Source organism: Camellia sinensis, chromosome 11 (assembly GCF_055761805.1).
Source record: "Camellia sinensis isolate YWXY chromosome 11, ASM5576180v1, whole genome shotgun sequence".
In the NCBI taxonomy this organism is placed as follows: Eukaryota; Viridiplantae; Streptophyta; class Magnoliopsida; order Ericales; family Theaceae; genus Camellia; species Camellia sinensis.
This window is the reverse complement of record NC_138971.1, coordinates 126,600,336-126,620,197: the sequence shown is the minus strand read 5'-3', so window position 1 is coordinate 126,620,197 and position 19,862 is coordinate 126,600,336. Positions and strand designations below refer to the sequence as shown.

At 35.5% G+C, this 19,862-nt stretch overlaps 1 protein-coding gene across 6 annotated transcripts in view; it reads left to right on the top strand.

Moving 5' to 3' along the window:
• The first annotated feature begins 2,052 nt into the window (after positions 1–2,052).
• Positions 2,053–19,862, top strand: part of EMB2410 (embryo defective 2410) — a 52,975-nt gene continuing 35,165 nt past the window's right edge. For 3 of the 6 annotated variants that reach the window (XM_082894711.1, XM_082894715.1, XM_082894716.1), the window contains exons 1-13: positions 2,053–2,292; positions 2,892–5,107; positions 6,430–6,628; positions 6,812–6,871; positions 10,516–10,620; positions 12,962–13,102; positions 13,776–13,838; positions 15,711–15,941; positions 16,039–16,122; positions 17,016–17,173; positions 17,278–17,806; positions 18,547–18,714; positions 18,836–18,895. In XM_082894711.1, the coding sequence (XP_082750837.1) occupies positions 3,003–5,107; positions 6,430–6,628; positions 6,812–6,871; positions 10,516–10,620; positions 12,962–13,102; positions 13,776–13,838; positions 15,711–15,941; positions 16,039–16,122; positions 17,016–17,173; positions 17,278–17,806; positions 18,547–18,714; positions 18,836–18,895 (3,903 nt within the window). In that variant the 5' untranslated portion in view covers positions 2,053–2,292; positions 2,892–3,002. The remainder of the gene's footprint in view (positions 2,293–2,891; positions 5,108–6,429; positions 6,629–6,811; positions 6,872–10,515; positions 10,621–12,961; positions 13,103–13,775; positions 13,839–15,710; positions 15,942–16,038; positions 16,123–17,015; positions 17,174–17,277; positions 17,807–18,546; positions 18,715–18,835; positions 18,896–19,862) is intronic. The other 3 variants (XM_082894713.1, XM_082894712.1, XM_082894714.1) reach the window with 3 other exon arrangements.

The following is a 19,862-nucleotide window of genomic DNA, read 5'->3' as shown; positions in this document are numbered from 1 at the left end:
AAAAATAGTGGAAAAAAATATTGTGTATATTGTATATTTTTGTAATGAATTAATAAATTAAACAAATTAACAAATTTTATATTATCAATAGAAGAGTGTAATTTACTAATTTTATTTTACTTTTTGCAATAATTTTGTTGATTCATCTTTAAATAATTAATATGTAAAAAGAGAAGAACAAAAAAGAAAAGAAAATAAAATGAAAAAAAAGAATAGCAAAAAGTCAAGATAAATTAAATTCATAATTAACAAGGGTAAAAAAGACATTTATGCAGCAAAAAGCTATTTCGTAACTTATTTAATAAATACTACTTAGCAACTTAAATTTATAATTCAACAATTACACCAAATAGATTAATAACTTCTGATTAAAGTCATAATCTATAATTTGTTAAGTTATAATATATAATCTGTTTTAACAGCTACACCAAACAGGCCCATCATTAATTTGGGACACCTTATCTCACAATTAAACCTACACACCCCATACATCATGAATTAGGGTGTATGAGAGCACCCGCATCCATCACTACCCATCCATCTTCCCCAAATCCCTCATTCAAAATTTACCCACCCTCAAAACCTTGAAAACCCTTTGATGGCAATATTCCAACGGTAATGGTAGTAACCATTTGATTACCTACACTTCTCCAGCAATGACAATTAATGGAAGTTTTGTCGGCAACCACAACTTCATAAGACGAGTGGAGTAGAACAATAAAAGTTCTGATGAGTTTCATAGCTTTGATGGTATTCTTAGCTTAGAGGAGATTGGCTTTGTAAGAGTAAGTTTCTTAAAAAAAATGGCAAAAATAATAAAATCTGTTCGTCATTTTTTCCGGGACTGAACTTTCGAACATATGATCAAAATTCGAGAATACAGGCCCGAACATTGTTTATTTGCTTGGGAACTGTTAACTAAACATTTATTATTTGTTCAGAAACAGGTAACTGAACACTAATCATCAAAGAAAATGATAAGGCGATAGAGACAGTAATCACACTTGGCTCTTTTTCTTTTTCGTGGGTTTTGTTAGGGTTTTTGACATAGAGATATTTTTGGGCTGTGGGGGTATGTATTCAATTGAATGGGTGGAATGTTTTTACGAGGATAATTTTGATATTATTTGAGGGGAGAAAATAAATTTTAAGGGTTTCAAAATTTATAAGTAGGGGTTCCAAAGAAATGAGACGTCTAAAATAATAGATGGGGTGTTAATAGTAATACTCTAAATCAAATAGGGCAAATTTCACTTTCCGTCATTGTAATGTTTGGAAATGACCATATAACCCCCTTGTGATTTGTGGACTAAAGTGTACCGTTAAACCCTTTAATGATTTAATAAAAAAGATTAAAATACCTTTATATTTTCGTTATTTGTTTGGAAAGTAAAGTGCACTTTAATTCTGTATTTATTCCATGTACAAATTACCTCATTCAATTTTGAAAATGAACATGTAAACCCTTATATTTGCCACATATTTTACTCTTACTATTAAGTTAGCCAAATATTTAACGATATATTTCATTACACGTACCACGTGAGAATTATAGATCATTTTCAAATATTGATAAACTTTAGATCATTTTCAAATGGGTATGGCTTCTGTCCAGTCCGACTGGACCGTGTTGTTGGGCCCGTGGGGCCTACTACGGGTCCCGTTTTGATAATCTGAACCGTTTAATGTGTAGAAATCGTAGAGTACTATATGCCTGTAAAAAATCACGTTGATCGGATATCGATAGCTATGTGATCAAAACAGTTTTTTGTCAACCATTAATTTGTTCACCGTCCAATTTTTTTAATACGAAACTGATTTGATCATATAGCTATCGATATCCGATCAACGTGATTTTTTATAGGCATATAGTACTCGACGAGTTTTACACATTGAATGATTCAAATTATTAAAACGAGACTCGTGATGGACCTCCACAGACCCAACAGCACGATCCAATTCGATCCCAGACTGGACAGAAACCATGCCCTTTTCAAATATTGATAAACTTTAGTTTGCCCAATCAAATAATTTGGGTTCTCATTCGATAAGGTTATGGTTGCCACTTCCTGCATCCATTAATGGCATTTTCGTCAAAGCAAAAAATATGTTTCGCTTCTGAACAAAATTGGCCTGCGAGCCAAGCAAGTCTAGACCTTTCTCTCTCTCTCTCTCGCTCTCTCTCTCTCTCGATTAAGGAAGCGAGGGAAATCGGAGAACAGACGCAACTTCATAGAAGCAATCTCAGAGAATTGTTAAGATCGAGATTTATGTTGAATCCTATCCTTACAGGTACTCGAGAAATGTTGTTGACTCTGGTTTTCTACTTTAAACGTCATTGTATCTATCTATGCATATTGCATATGTATGTATTTCTATTTCTATTATAACAATGAGTGCAAAATGTTTACTTTCATATGGGTTTCATGTCTATATGTTGATTTCACAGTTTTTGGTGGGTAAACTTTATTCTTTAATGTTCTGTCAAGTCCTAAAAAAAATTATATGAATTTCCATTTTGAGTTGGGGAAACAACTTGTAATCTGTTTGGATTGTGGGTGATAAAAAGAAAAGAAATTATTGCAAGTGATTGTGTTTTTCACTATATGTTTGGATGGGTAAGCAAGCAAAACATGTGGGAAAGGGTTATGGGTGACATTTTTTCTGTTTGAATTTTGGGGACAATTACTTTTGGTGAGAAATGAAATAACCAAAATGAGAGAGTTAATTTTTTATTTTTTTTTGTCCTCACAATTTCTCATCATTTCTGACCAAATCATCCCATCCAAACAGAGTGTTATGTCTAATATCTGGTGGTTGTGTTTGATTTTTTATTTTTATTTTTTGAAATTATTGGTAATTGGAGATGTTTCATTTTGATTATTGTGTAGGTGTTGATTCTTTTGGCACTGGTTAATATTCTGAAAATTTAGGGGACTGAGAGCTGGTTCTTGGTCCCCGGAAAATGAGTTCTGAATTGGGTTAGTGTGTGAATAGAGATAATGAGCACCAAATTACATAGCCCATTTCTGGGGTTTCCTCTTCAATACTCTGTAAATAGAAGAAACAATGGCAATTTAGTTTATCTGGACGAAGTAAAACTACCCAAAAGGGCTTTCAGCAAGTGTAAATGTGTGAAGCAAAATCATTGGGTTTCTCAGGGGATTAGGTTTTCTCATTTTTGCGGAAGAAATGTGGAGCTGCTATGGAAGAACCTAGGGTTGAGAGGCGGGTTGATTGTGAAACATGTAACAAAGCCCTTTTCTGCTGACAAAGCTCTGGTTAGGTCTTTGGTTCCGTTGTGGGAAGAAGGGTTGCTTTTAATCAGGTGCTCTATTTTTTTTGCCGTGATATCTGGGGTGTGCTTATTGGTTTGGTATGGGAAGGCAAAAGCCAAGACTTTTGTCGAAGCGAAGCTTTTACCTTCTGTTTGTTCGGTTCTGAGTGAGTATATTCAGCGCGAGCTTGATTTTGGTAAGGTTCGGCAAATTTCACCTTTGAGCATTACCTTGGAGTCTTGTTCAATTGGGCCTCATAATGAAGAGTTCTCTTGCGGGGAGGTCCCTACTGTAAAACTACAAGTTCTTCCATTTGCAAGTCTGAGGAGGGGGAAGATTGTGATTGATGCAGTTTTGTTTAATCCAAGTTTGTTGGTTGTGCAAAAGAAGAATTATACCTGGCTAGGAATACCTTCTACTGACGGTAGTCTACAGAGGCACTTGTCAAGTGAAGAAGGAATTGATCATTGTACGAAAATTAGGAGGATTGCTAGGGAGGAAACAGCTGCTCGGTTTGATAAAGAGAGAGATGACGCAGCTAAGGAAGCTGCAGACACGGGTTACATTCTTTCTGAGAACGGATCTCATACATTTGAGATTGATGTGCCGAAGGACTATGCTAGTCGTCTATCAGGATTAGCAACCTCTGAATCATTCTTCTCTATGGACGAGCGACTGCACTGGCGAGATGATCACTGCATGGATACAGGTATTGAGTATGATTTGAAGCATGCAGATTTAGAGAAAGCATTTGGTGTAAAAATTCCTGGTTCGGGGGATAAATTTTGGTCTAGATTTATACCAGGGCCTATAAGATATAAATTCAAGAGGAAAGCTAATGGGCGGGATAGATCTGTCACTGGTGTCGCAGCCAAAAGAAGAATTATTGAGCGCAGTGCATCAGCAGCACGTTCTTACTTCCTGGGTCTATCACATGGGAGGTTTGGCGATTCTAATCAGTCATCTGGAGATTATGATGTTCTGAATACTGAGACTCCTGTGGTGAAAAGTGAGGTTGATACTAGTGCCCAACCTTCAGTAAGTAGTTATGAAGAACATATAACAACTGCTTATCAGGATGGGGCAGTTAACTTTGGAGGAGTGAAGAATCCTGAGCACGGAAAAGTTGAAGCTGCTAATGATTATTTGACTATTGGGGGAAAGTCAAGATTGGAGGACAAAACAAAAGTTGGTCCTAAATATGAAGAAAAATCTGGAATCCAGCCTTTTCCAGGTGAATATCATATTAATAGTCTCAGTGTTTTACGCGATCCATTTCTTATGACTGTAGGTAGATTGCTACGAATTAGAAATTCCAATGACAAATTTTCATCTATTCCTGGTGTCATGGGATTGGCAAAAACTAATGGTTCAGATGTACATGACGGAGATTTAGGAGCTGATGGCATAACTAGACATGTGAATACGCCAGATGAATCCAGCAGATTGGAAGACCAGACGTTGAAGTCTATCGACAACGTTTCAGACGGTCAAGGGGGGCATAGATCTCAGAGTTCAACAATATTAAATTTTGAGCCTTTGCTTGCAATGCACCATTCTATCCCCATTTGGCTCTCTAGCCTGAAGTTAGGATTGCCTTCTTCACATAGAAACTTGGGGAAGCTGTGGTCTTACTATCTTGCCGGTCCTGTTCAAAAGCTAAAGTTAGATATGAGTCCAAAGGTTGAAGATATCATTGCAGAACTTGTTGACGGGGCAGATGAGATGCAGACATCAGGCATTGAGAAAATGCTTCCAGTTACTTTGGATTCTGTTCATTTCAAAGACGGAACACTAATGCTACTTGCTTATGGTGACAAGGAGCCCAGGTAAAGTTCCGTTTTCTCACAGCTCCCTCTCACTCGTTAAATAGACTTTACTTCTGTTTTGTTTTTACTAGTTTTGACTGAAAGATTATACGAAAGGCTTAAAATTATAGAATTGTTCATTAATGGGACATGGGAGTTCTTGTTCAAGTGTGAGCACTGTCCAGTCTTCTTGGAAACCCAACCCAGACTGGCAAGATCAGTGTTGGCTGGGTGAAGACCATTCGTGAAATGGATAAGGTGGTTAACAGTTTGGATATCAGAGCCTATCTGTGCATTATGTGATGCAAAAAATAGAGAAAATCTCTTCAAATAATTCCTAAAAAGATTTCATGTGAACATAATATTTTCAAGCAAAAGAAATTGCTTTGGTTCAATTGTGTATAGAGAAATACTTTTTCCCATTTATTTTTATAGTTTTTGTTTTATTTAAAATTTATAAACTTTAAAATTCTTTCTTGTCTATGATTTTGGTGATTCAACTGGTGGCAGTGGGCCAGTTCAGAGCACTGATTTACCCTTTTCTTCTTGTTCATTGTAATTTTAGAGTTTAGTATATCGGTAATGTGTATTTGAGGTTCTTCGTGTGACATTCTTTTCTTAATATACATGAACTACATATTTTTTCTTACTCATGCACCGGACTTCTGAGGATATTTACTAAGCAATAATAGGACCTGACATGCTCCCATAAGTATCATATAGTAGGGTTGATAAGAGACAGGTCATAAGATTATTATTATTTTTTGGGTGGGGGGTGTTGATTGTATTATTTGTGCTGTTTTTTTGGGTGATTTGGTTAGAGAAATTCAAGGAATTTCAAGAATAAATTAGAAGAATTAGAAGGATTATGGGATAAAATTTGTTATTCTTTTTTTTTTGGGTTTTAGTTTCATCTCCTTTTAGGGGGATCCCTTTATTTTTTGTTTCTAGAGATTAGATAGCGGTTTGTGATATGCAATTTTGGTTTTATCCTTCCTTTTATTTTCTGGTGTTCTTCTTGCTCTTCATTACATGGTTTTGTACTTTTTTTTTCCTTTAATAAATTTTTTCTTTCATGTCTAAAAAAAGACTTGATTACTCCACAAGCTTCATCTCGTTGCTTACATCTACAATAAGTAGCTTTACTGCTGTTCTTTAACCACTATGGTATCTGTTTTATCATCAAAAGTAAGTTTAAGTTGGTTTCTGCCCTTGCCATCTTACATGAATCTTTAATTGTCTGTTGGTATCAATTTGCGGATTCATAATTATACGTTATCTGCTAGAAGATGCATTTTATTTGCATTATGACACATTTATGTTCTTTTATACAACTTTAATAGGGAGATGCACAATGTCAATGGTCATGTAAAGTTTCAAAATCACTATGGTCGTGTGCATGTACAACTGAGTGGAAACTGTAGTATGTGGAGATCAGAAGTTATGTCAGAAGATGGTGGCTGGTTGTCTACTGACGTTTTTGTTGATATTGTTGAGCAGAAATGGCATGCCAATTTGAAAGTTGTGAATATATTTGCCCCGGTAAGGTATATAGTGTATACTTAGTTATAAATTTTGGAAACTAATATGAAAGTCTTTGAAGCCTTCTTTTTTGAATTAAAAACTGCAAAGGATGTACTGGTGTAGCCTGAGTTGTGTGATTGTTTATACGTCTTGCTTCCTTTCTGAATTTTCTGATAAGTTTCCTTTTTTACTTTCCTGCAGATCTTTGAAAGGATTTTAGAAATTCCAATCTTGTGGTCTAAAGGGAGAGCTTCTGGTGAGGTGCTTCTCTAACTTTATTAGTTCATTTCTTTTCACAGCATTTTATCAGAATATATCTCACATGAGCACTTTGAGGGTGACCATTGATGACATTCCTGTTCAACCTCTTATATGACTTGCATGCCATTCAAATGTCAAAAGCTGCAGTGAACCTGATCTTTGCATTTTGGTTATGAATTTCTAACTCTTTGGACTGCCTTATGGAGTGATTTCTTGTTGAATTTTAGAAAGTTCTTGTTTGCTTCTGATCTGATTTCTAGAATTTCACTAATTAATATAGATGCAAGTGGTTGAGTTTCCATAATAATGATATCAATTTTAGTCCTTAGACCCTAACAAGGTATGATTGTTTTTTTTTTTTGATAAATAAAGTTAATTATTAAAAAGCATCCAAAAGGTGCAAAGAATACAAAAACTACAGCCCACAGCAGGCCAGAAGGCTAAGAAAACTAAGAAATCAAATCATCCACAAAATCTACAAAGGCCAACACATCCGGATCCACCGATACTGTAACCCAATGATTTTTTTTTTCTTTTTCTTTTTCTCTTCACATTTTTAGTTCTATATAATGTTGTTCATAATTATTGCATGGGATGGAACAACACATCTGTGTAATGGATACCAAATGTGAGGGGATTCGCTATTCAAAGTGGAATTGATTCGCAACAATTCTTTCATATTTCATATAAAAAAATACAGATACGGATTTGGTTAGTGGAACTACTTGGTGTTGCATATTAGAACTCATTAAAGCCTGATTCGCATCATTATGCTTGACAAAAGGAATGAGGGAAGCTTCAATCTAAAATATTGGAGGGGAAAATACTTCGAAGATGAGAATTTGTACATGTAATGCTTGATGCTATTTTCCAAAAGATAGTCTTGTAATCTGTCTTGGATTCAATTTGGGATTAGATCAAATCTGTTAGGAACTTTGACCGGACTAACTCTACTTGAAGGATGAGCATAATATGGATCATAGCAACTCATGACGATATAGTTCAAGGGAAGAACAAAAAAAATTATTTTTTCAATCAAAGCATGCAACAAGCAAGAAGCACAAACTCATGGACCTCTTGCAAATTTTACAAATCCTTCAATGAATAAAAATATTAATCACAATTTTTATGGGAGAATACATACCTTATTTATTATATATATATGCTTGGTTTTGGGCTGTTTAGAAATGTGGTGGTTGCTTTTGGGTTGTTGTGGAGGGTGACTGGCTTGTGCTCAATCAGCTTTTGTGTTTAAAAGTTGGGTCAGATTTGAGTTGATATTTGGGCTCGTTGTTGTGGGTTGATTTAGGTATATGTGGGCTGGTATGTTTTGGGAATATTGGGTTGGGCAACTTATAATTAGGTTTGGTTTTGAGATAGTAATTGTTGGATGGTCTAATTGGGGTAAAGAATTAATTTGGACTGGTTGTTGAGTGCGGTTTGGGTCTAATTTAATTGGGCTTTTGTTGACTGTGATGTGGATTTTAGTTTAAACTGGATTTGGTTTCAGTTAAAAATTTGGGGCGGGTTTAATGAAGTGGTTGGTGGCTTAGGTCAGTAGGGATGGCAATGGGGCAGGGTAGCGGTGGCAACAATGGGGCAGGAGTTGTGCAGGGATGGATTAATTTTGTAACTTTAGGAATGGAAGTACTAATAAAATTGAGAATTAATATGGTATATTACAGAAATAAATTTGTAAGTGATGAGAGTTATACATGTAAGATGAGAAATAAAGAAGTCAAAATGAATGTCAAGTGTAAAATTGTAATGTTTTAGTCTTATTATATTAAAAAGTTTAACTTTATATATTATATATGCATAAATATATTTAATAATATAATTGGGGTTTCGGCGGGGTAAAACAGGTTGGGAGTAGGAAAACCTGTCGCCGCCCCGCTTCCTCATCGAGGGTGGAGAAAACCTACACGGAGCGGCGAATGCGGGAGGAAATTCCTTCCCTACCGGTCAAGTTTAACTTTTTAATTCATCACATTATCTTATCCCGTAGAACAACAGACAAGTTTGGCGGCAATCGAAGAAGCCCCATCTTCCATTGCAACAAACTCTAGCTAAGACACGAGTGAACATGCAACAATCAAGTGTCGTGATCTCTGGCATGCAAGGCAAATATTTTGGTGGCAGTGAATCGACTATGGCATTCCCTGATGGCAAGGTCTGGCTGAAAATGGCTGCTCAAAGGTCAGTGAAGTGATTTGCAAAGGTGGTAGTGACATGAATATTCTAGCAAATCTCGTCAATGACAAACAAGACAACTAGTGAGGGTGGTTCAGTGCCGATCAGTCTCCTCTGTTCATGGATCTTTCTTTTTTTTCTTTTTTTTTTTGTTTCTCTCTCTCTCTCTTTCGCGGTATAAGAGGCAAGCATGCCAACGACAGAAGTAATGCGTTGATATAGGTGATGGTGAAGATAGTTTGAATTGATGTGGTTATATCAAGAAGGCAACCACTCTATTGAACTTAGACGGTGGGCCAAAATGGGCTTTGATACCAAAATTGGGGTAGAACCAAGAGAGCGAAAATAGAAGGAATAAACTACGGAATCACAATCCCAAGACAAATATCTCAATTATTAATAGTCAAATCATATCATAGTCTAGTGTAGTCTCCTAAAACATTACATAAAAGCCAATACATAAGCATCTTAAGGAGCCCTAATTAAATTAAACTTACCAAAACTAAACACTACAATGATTAAATCCTTATAAAAATAAAGCCTAATAAATTAATAAAATCCAATAAATATGAAATAATGCCAAAATAAATCACTAAGTATTTTTATCCAATGCCTCTCCGATCCCCACCAGTTGGGCTTTAGGATATAGATAATTTTGCCTGTTGTCGACAGTTCTTGGACCTATGAAGATAGAGGTAATTTTCACGTTCAATATGCATGAATTAACTTTCTCTAATATCAGAGTTACACCAATTTACCAAAAATCAAGTCTTTAGTATGATTACATTAATGCATTGTTTTATGGAGTATACAAATTCTATATTAGGAGAGGTTCACCAGTATTTATAAAAAATTGTTCCATTGAGTTCCTAGGATTGTAATTTTCGAATTTGTTTTTATTGAAGATTTAAGTATTTAGAGCTTAAATCATGCATCTTCAATTCTGCGCATAAATGTTTTTATTTATTTTTATTTTTATTTTTATAAGCACTTTCTTCACACAAGTTGGTATTGTTGATTGCTTTATACACCCTCCGTCCCATTTTGTTGGTCCATCTTTTCATTTTAGTCCATTCCAAAATATTTGTCTACTTTCTATTTTGGGATACTAAATTTTGTTTGATTCCCAAAATTGCCCACTATAAATTATTATAAACACATTTTAAAATTCAAATAGAAGGGCAATGGTGGGAAAAACATTTCAAAATTTGAATTAAAATGTAATGATTGCATGTCTCCTTAATAAGTTGGATTTTCTATAATGGACAAACAAACTGGGACGGAGGGAGTATTTGTTTCTCTTTTCAGCTAAGCAACTTGACAAAACCTTTTCCAAATTACTGGGGGTTGGTTGGCTATTATATTTATTTTTATTGCAAATTTGCCCTCTACTACATGGTGAGATACCATGATTTATTATTCTTAATTGTATATTATGTGTCTATTTACAGGTCCACATATGTATGTCGAGAGGAGAAACCTTTCCTAATCTTCATGGGCAGCTTGATGTCACAGGGTTGGCCTTTCAAATATATGATGCTCCATCATGGTTTTCTGTATGTCTGGGTCTCATAAGTTGTAATTCACTCTTTTTCCCTTGGAGTTCTCTCTTTTAGTGTAGCATATATTTATCTTGTTTCTAATTAGGAAAAAATTCTTCCTTACTAGATAGAATATAACAATCGATGTTATCTCATCTCTCTGTATATGATGCAGTGACCATCTTTCATCTACATCTAGATCTCTTATCTCATAACATGTTAGGATTATTCTACCAAATTAAATTCCAAGTAGGACTATTTGGAAATTGGGTTTCCTACCAAAATAGTTTTCTTTCTTTGTACAATAGCTTGGATGCAAAATTCAGTATTAACTAATAATAACTTGGGAAGGAGCGGTTCTTTTTTTTTGTAACCGGTTTATATGCAAATGGGTGGAGTCACTTGATCACCTGTTCATTCATCGATGTAGCTAGAAAATTGTGAAGCGTATTGTTTTCTATGTTTGGTGTGAGTTGGGTGATATTGGCTTTTGTGCTTCAACTTTACGAATGTTGCGCTCATGGGTGTTATGTGAAGAGGGTAAAAAAGGCTTCAGGGTGACTTCCATATGCTTAATGTGGTGCCCTTTGGAGAGAAAGAAATTATAGACTTTTTAGGATGTATATAGAGACTTAAAAGCTAGCTTTACTTTGATCTTTTCATTTTTGGTTGAAGGACGAGTTTTGTCATTCTTTCTTATTTTTGGCGGGTTTATAGGAGAGTTCAGTTTTAGGTGGGTTTACAATGTTTGTTTCTTGTAATAATTTTCTTTTTGAGAAGGTATTTATAAAATTGAGGAGCAGAGGAATATGGAAGTTTAGGATTAGAGGAATATGGTGGCCTTGATGGAATTAGAGAATACAAGTTTTATTGTTGAATAAGGAAGTTTGAGGTGGAAATTGCTGACGGGCTGTAATTATAATTAGATCACTTGCAGGAGAAACAAGTAAGTTTCCAATCACTGTAGGATTATACCAAGAGTCAGCCTTTAGCCCTTATCTATCCTAGTCATGTATGAATTGATGAGACACATTCGGGATGATGTCATCTAGTTTATATTGTTTGCAAATGATATTGTCTCAATGGATGAAACTAAAAAAGGAATTAAAAAAGAGAAGCATTTGAGTTTGGTATTTTTGTGTTTTTCCTGTTTCTCTTGTTTGGTTTTTCCATTTCTCTTGTAAGAGGATGCCTTATTCTCTTTTTTCTTGGCCTTGAGCCTTAATAAATCTTTGTTTGTTGCTGATCCAAAAAAAAAAAAAAAAAAAAAAAGGGAAGCATTTGTGTCAAAATAGTTTAAAACAAAATAGGATTAGAACTGAATATGTGGAATGTAACTTTAACAACTGAAGTAGAAATAACGGAGGAAGTATAAGGTTAAAAGTCAGGAAATTCCAGAAAGTGAACAATTTTGTTATCGATTATTGATGAGGATGGAGAAGTTGGAGATGATGTGACCCATAGATCAAACTAGGTTTGCTTAGGTGTAGGGATGTTTTTGGCATATTATGCAGTTGATGGATATCAACAAAAATGAAGGAAATTTTTTATAGAACATTTATAAGGCCAACGATAGCACATTTATAAAATGAGTGTAGCTATATGAGTATGTCAATATTAATGTGTGCAAAGACCAGATAAGATAGAATAAAAAATGAATACATTCATAAAATGGCAAGAATAACATTAATTGAAGATAAGTTGAGAGAGAGAGAGAGAGAGAGAGAGAGAACATACTAAAATGTAGATTCAACAGTAAGGGAATAGTGATATGATCACTGTTAATGGAAATTTTAGGGGGAGGGGAAGACCTAAATTGACATGGGATGGGATATTTTAGTAAATAAAAAGTGATATGAATTAGTTTATTTTGATTGAGCATATAGTCCTTAACAGAGCCAAATGACGGAAAAGGATTTATGTAGCTGATCTCTATTGATTGGAACACAAGGCCTTAGTTTGGTTTTTATTTTCTTTTTGTTCCCAATGTTGTACAAGGTTGATGCTCACTGGTGTCCTTTTAATACTATTTCATACTCGTAGAAAAAAAAAACCTATGTTAATGAATTTTGCTGATGGTGTAATTTTTCTATGAACATTATAGTCCTCATATCTAATTCAAATGGTCAGCCCTTCATTGTTTGAGGCTTTGAGCATTCCTTAAGCTGATGCTATGTTTTTCTTTTCTTAATAATTTGTTTTCTTGCTATGCTCCAATTATGTGCTACTTCTCTCATGATTTTTCCAAGCAAACATTTATGCATCTTTCAGCTTGTGCCCAGACCAAGATAACCATTGAGTAATTTTGTAGCCATTTGGGAAGTTTTACTGGATATCATGCTTGCGTTTTCCGTAGGATGTGTCTGCCAGTTTATGTTTCCGTGGTCAGCGTATATTTTTACACAATGCAAGTGGCTGGTTTGGCAATGTTCCTTTAGAAGCTTCTGGAGATTTTGGCATTAATCCGGAGGAAGGAGAGTTTCATCTTATGTGTCAGGTATAGTCTTTTCAAATAGGCTTGGGTTGGTTCTTTTTGCTATTCAGAATCAACATCAGTCCATTTAATTTGATATGAACTTCTCATGTTTCTTGAGTTGAAGTGGTGCATTTTGAAACTTTGTTACCTGTAGACTCCATCTTAGAAGTAGACAAATTAAAGAAAAGAAATTTCTTCATGCAACAGTATGTTTGTGTGCGCCCATGTATGTGCATGAAATTATATTTGATCTCCTACTGTGCTTATGCACAGTTTCACAAAGGAGTTTTGCTATACTGGGGGGTGTTATATGACTAAATTCTTTCACAGAAATAGAATTATACCATATTAAATAAGACCTCCCAGCTTGAAGTGGCTGCTTGAAGCATGGTCAATAGTGTGGAACTGAGTACATGAAATGAAATGTGAGATGAAAGCAAGAATTATGTAAGTGCTAGGGAGCATTAGATTCTATTACAGGAAACATGGTTTGGAACATGGGACAAAGAACAAGAAAAGTGAGAGTCGACTGGATGTGTTGGAAGGTTCATTAACTATGGCTTTAAGCGGTGTTTTATTTCTACTTATTCCTTTAGTACTTTAATTTTTTGTGGCTTAGTATGGTAGTTGTGTGATTATTCTTTATTTGATTTTTTGGTGGTATTTAATGGATGTGTCATCATTTTTATTCCAGGTTCCTTGTGTTGAAGTAAATGCCCTGATGAAAACGTTTAAGATGAGGCCATTGTTGTTCCCGGTATGTTTATCTTTTGTTTATTGCCTGATTTCACATTAATCTTATGATCTTTATGTGTCTATACTCACACACACACACACACACACACACACACACACACATATATATATGTTTAAATTCAATTCCCCTTGCAGAGCATTAGACACCTTGGTATCATCTGTTGGGGTTTTATGTAGACCTTTACCAATCTGTTGGAATTTCATTTGATGCAAGCACAAATCTTACATGAGCAAAGAATATGAAACAAACAACGTGAATTTATTGACATTCCTTGGGCATCATGGCCTATTGATGCAACAACCAAAATTGCAATCGAGGATCAAATCAAGAGAAAGAGAGAAGAAACCCTTCCCTAGGGCTAACCCTAGGTTAGAGAGTAAAAACCAACACTTTGCTCTAATTACTATCTATAGTCTTCAATTAAAAATTTCTTCCCTAGGGCTAACCCTAGGTTAGATAGAGAAAACCAGAGCACTTTGCTCTAATCATATCTATATTCTTCAATTAAAAACAAAGTACAATGACCCCTACATCATCTATTTATAGACTAAGGCCACTAACAATTATAACTAATTGGACACTTAAAAGACAAACCTAATGACACCTACTCATGAGATTCATTTTTTTTTTTTCAAAGATGTTTATTTTATTACATCACCAATAAAGCTTAATTAATCTTGAACCTTCTGAGAATTCTAGCTCCTTGCTGAGAGATCTGAATCCATGAGAGGAGCATGCCAAGTTTTCTATTTGGTTTACCATTTTTGTACTTTCTTCGGAAACATGTGTGAAGGAGCGGTATCCTAGTCACGGGCAAGATGTTTACTTTCGAAGGTCAAAACCTAGTCACTACTGGCATGGCAACCTAAGGAGGAACTATGATGGGCAAATGTGTTGTACATTGGTGTTCTATGTATGGAGGCGAGGAAAATGCTGATCATCGATTTGCTTTATTGTGGGTTTCAATGTTGTTGTGGTGGCTTCTCTTGTGTGTTTTTGTGATTGCTTGGGGACAGTCAGAGATTCATGGGATTGGGTTTGTGAGGGAGGCATGGTTGATGGCCTCCCTGTGCCAAATGTGGAGAATTTGCTTTCTTTTGAAAGAGTAGAGCTCCTATTCACAGGTTGAGGAGTCTGATACTTAATTCCTTGTTTTGTTGGCTGTATTATAATATTATTCCTTTCATGGTTCTGTTGACTTTTTTGTTTGTTTTATTTTTGGTTCAGTTTTTGGACATTCTTCCTTTGTGTAGATAGATTTAAGGGTCTAAGAACTTGGGTAGTTCTTTTTTTTTTTTTCCGGCAGCCTTCAATATATTGCAGATACTTGGTCGGCCCACTTTTGGCAACCTCAATATATTTTTACAGTTTTACTTATCAATAAACAATTGACTCTGAGTCTACCTCTTCTAAAGCATTCCAAGATCCTCAGTAAGAAAATACAGAGCCAATAATAAATAGATTGCATTTTGTCCTCAGGCCTTGGCTGAGAACTTGGCTATTTTAGTTGGTTTTTTGGCTATTTTATGAGATGAAAAAAAGTTGTGTTTGGGATGATTTGTGAATTTTTTTGTAGTTGAATAGATGGTTATGAGAGAAAAAATAATTGATGTGTAGGATGTGACATGTTATTGGCTATTTTAATCTTTTTTGTCTTTATTGGCTATTTGAGCCAAAACCTTAGCCGCCAAAGGCCAAGTAGCCATCACTATTTAAAAAAATACCTCCAATTCTATTAGAGAAGGGATGCTATTTGCGAATGTTCAGGACTATTTTACATATTTGTAATGTTTGTTTTTCAAAGATTTCTAGACATGAGTTTTTCCTAGTCTTTCTTCATATTATTCAGTTCTCTTTCTTCATTCACTGCAGTTGGCTGGTTCAGTAACTGCAGTATTTAATTGTCAAGGTCCCTTGGATGCTCCTGTATTTGTGGGAAGTGGATTGGTTTCAAGGAAGATAGCACATTCACTTTCTGATTTTCCTGCTTCATCTGCATCTGAGGCAATGATGAATAATAAAGATGCTGGTGCGGTTGCAGCAGTTGACCGTATCCCATTTTCATATATTTCAGCCAATTTCACTTTCAACTCTGATAATTGTGTAAGTTCTAGATAATTTGTGTGCATGTTAAATTAAAGTGTGTCTTTTTTTGTTTCAAATTTGTATATATATTGGCAATTTACTCTGTTTGTGACAGGTTGCTGACTTGTATGGAATCAGAGCTAGTCTTGTTGATGGTGGAGAAATTCGTGGGGCTGGGAATGCATGGGTTTGCCCCGAGGTACTTTATTGAATGTGAAATAATCTCTCTTGCTTGGTCTGCACTTAATGCATTCATTTGTTTTTTTCCCATTCTTGATTTATGTTTACTTCTTTTCATCTGAGAGCTCGTCTTTGAGGGAAAGTGAGTACAGCGGATTAGTAGATTGTAATTGTGAGTTATTATCTGTTGGAATACCTTGCCCCAATAACTTGTGGTTACACATTCCTTTTCCTCCAAATCCATATCTTCAGCTAAGGTATGAATTGGTACTAGATTATATATAGACAGCCATTACCAAACATTTATCCTATAATTCAGGATGCGGGGTGGACTGGATACAGACCAATTTTGACCTGCAGGTGTGGCCCTTGGCTCTACCCAAGCTGAACTTGACTTGGGTTTGCATTATCTTTCCCTTTTTGGCTCTACCCAATTTTCCCAACAAGAGTTGGACAGGGCTCACCCATTACTGATCCATAATTCTGAAGAAATTTATAAATAGTTGCAATTGTGCACATGTGCACCCACACCTACAAAGGAGAACACACTCACAGAGATTCAAGCTATATTTACTGGTGCAAATGGGCCATTTTGGATTTGATGATTTAGAAATTTCTAAATTCTAGCATGTACTTGTGCTAACAATCATATATGATCTACAACATGACTACCTGTTTCAATTGTTACCTCTTGTGAAGTTTTGTTTCCATGGCAGCAATGTCTTTTCTGAATGCAGGCCATAGACTGACATCTGTTATGTGTTAGGTTTGGTCTTTCTTTTGATTATTAATTGTGGAATTGGACCATAATCTTGAGAGTTGTTAATGAGCTTATAATACATACATATCTTTCTAATTTTTTTTCTTAGTTATCTTTCTCAGTTATGATGTTGAAAATCATTATTTTTGTAGGGTGAGGTGGATGAGACAGCAATGGATATGAACTTCTCGGGGAATTTATGCTTTGATAATATTGTGCAACGATATTTACCTGGTTCTTTCCAGTTAATGCCTTTCAAATTGGGATATTTAAATGGAGAAACAAAAGTTTCTGGATCCCTATTGAAACCGTAAGTTCCAAGTCCTGTTTTTCTAATTGTTGATAAAATCACTGATTTAATTGCAAATTGATTATATATGAGGTGGGGTTTTATGCCATAGTTTTCAATTGCAGGAGGTTTGACATTAAATGGACTGCACCAAAAGCTGAAGGGTCATTCAGCGAAGCCCGAGGAGATATAATCATCTCTCACGATTACATTACTGTTGATTCTTCATCAGTTGCTTTTGAATTGTTTGCAAAAGTTCAAACATCTTATCCTGATGAATATTGGATAAACAGAAAAGAGTATGATGCGAAAGGTGCAATTCCCGTAATTGTAGAAGGAGTGGAATTGGATTTACGTATGCGCAGTTTTGAATTTTTCAGCTTAGTTTCTTCTTATCCTTTTGATTCTCTAAGGCCTATACATTTGAAAGCTACTGGAAGAATCAAGTTTCAAGGGAATGTTGTTAAGCCTTTTGACATTATTGATGAGCAATTCTGTTGTTCTGAAAAGAAAATGGAGGATATGCAAATAAAAGATAATGGAGATACACATAGTCTTGTTGGGCAGGTGTCAATCTCTGGTCTTAAACTGAATCAGTTGACGCTTGCACCTCAGTTGGTTGGATCGTTGAGCATCTCACGTAAATGTATCAAGGTTTGCCTTACAACTTCTGTGAATATCTGTAAATAAATTGCTCTTTTGGAGTGTACTTGAGATATTATTTTAATTTATTTTTTGATCAACATACGTGGCATCAGAAAGCACCAGTTTACATGGGTTTTCTACTTTTTGTTTAGATTCTCTAGATTTCATAAAATCCAGAGAGAACAAATCAATATATCAAAAAAGATTTGGAAAAAAAAGAAGGGAAAAAGCCAATAAGCAATTGGATCCAAAATAGGGTTTCTAAGTCAGCTTTTCATCCTTATGTGGACTTTGATCCCTTGTTTTATAATGTTTAAGATCGTTGGTCTTCAAGAATCTGAAATGGGAAAGAGAGGTGAACAATGAGGTTTTGAACCAACCTTTGGTAATTTGCATCCTAACAGGTGCAATAGTGGCTGCACCGCCTCTATGGCTATGAATCAGCATGACTCTGAGGTAGTAGCCCACAGTGGTATTGTTTTATGATATGCATTACGGAAATGGGATTTCCATTGGATGATTTAGCTGGGGACCAGTTGATACATGTGGTGTCTAGTTGATCTGATTTTGATCATATATGTATACATATATTGTGTTGCACAGCTAAGTTTTGAATGCAGTGGTCACCTATCATTGTGCATCTGCTTTTTTATGCTCAAGCAGTGATTTTTATTTTTATAAATTATAAGTAAATATGTACATTTCAATTAATCAAAAAGAGTGGTTTTTCTTGTTACGTGGCGATGCAGCTGGATGCCACTGGTAGGCCAGATGAGAGTCTTGCTGTGGAGGTTTTAGGAGCATTACAGCCTAATGTTGGAGAAAACTTAAATGGAAAAGTTTTGTCCTTTTCTCTTCAAAAGGGTCACCTAAGGGCTAATGTTTGCTACCGACCACTACATTCAGCTAACTTGGAGGTTCTTACTGTCTCATCCATGATCTAATAGCAAAGTTAGTCTTTGTTTCTCTATTTTGACTCTTGAATGGTCTTATTTTGTGAGTTTTTTTTTTTTTGGTCTTCTTTTCATATGCATTTAGGTACGCCATTTACCACTTGATGAATTGGAGCTGGCTTCGCTTCGAGGAGCATTACAAAGAGTAAGCTGTCATATTGGCCTGCTTGACTTTATTGTTGAAAGATTACCTTGGTATCTTCCATATGAAGCTCTCGTTCCCATGTATGATAATCTCATTGGATAGTAGAAAACAAATAGACATAATACAGTAAAAAGCATGAACAAAACCAAAGAAATACATAAATAAAGATGCGTTATTGTATTGAAAGTGGTGTGAATGATTGTTAGATTAGATTGCTCCCACTTGTGTGAGCTTTGAAATTTTTTTTTTGCTCTCCGGCACAAACACTAGTGCAGTACTTTATTACTTGATCAAATTATTCATATATTTGATTAGTGTTGGACAATCTTTTTGTTTTTGTTTTTGTTTTTTGTTGATAAATAAGCAAATATGATTAAGAAAGCATCAAAATGATGCAACGAATACAAAATGACATCCCCAATTAGGGGAAACCAAAAACAGACTAATCAATCACTTCATCTAGAAAATCTAAAAAAACAAACATGCCCGGATCAACCTTCATCTCCAACCAACTATACAAAACTATAAAATGGCGATTTTCTAACCAAGCAACCCCATGAGAAACTTCTAAGAAAGTACGTTTATTCCGCTCCATCCAAACAAGCCACATCAAACAGAATGGCCCCATCAACCACACCCGCCGGCGTTGACGCCCAATCCAAACACCCCATCACACCCAAAGCATATCCAACACCCCCTTCGGTTGGACCCAAGCAATCCCAAAGAGAGCAAATGAAACCCTACAACCGTGAAGCCGCCGAACAATGAAGAAACAAATGATCCATCGACTCGGCATTAGCACAGCACATGCAGCATCGATTCACTAAAACATGCCCACGCCACATCAAGTTGTGCAAAGTGAGATTTCGTCCTAAAGCTGCTGTCCACATGAAGAACGCCACCTTAGATGGAAAGCCCGGCACCCAAACACTTTCCCAAGGAAAAGCTTCCCCCACCAAAACCCAAT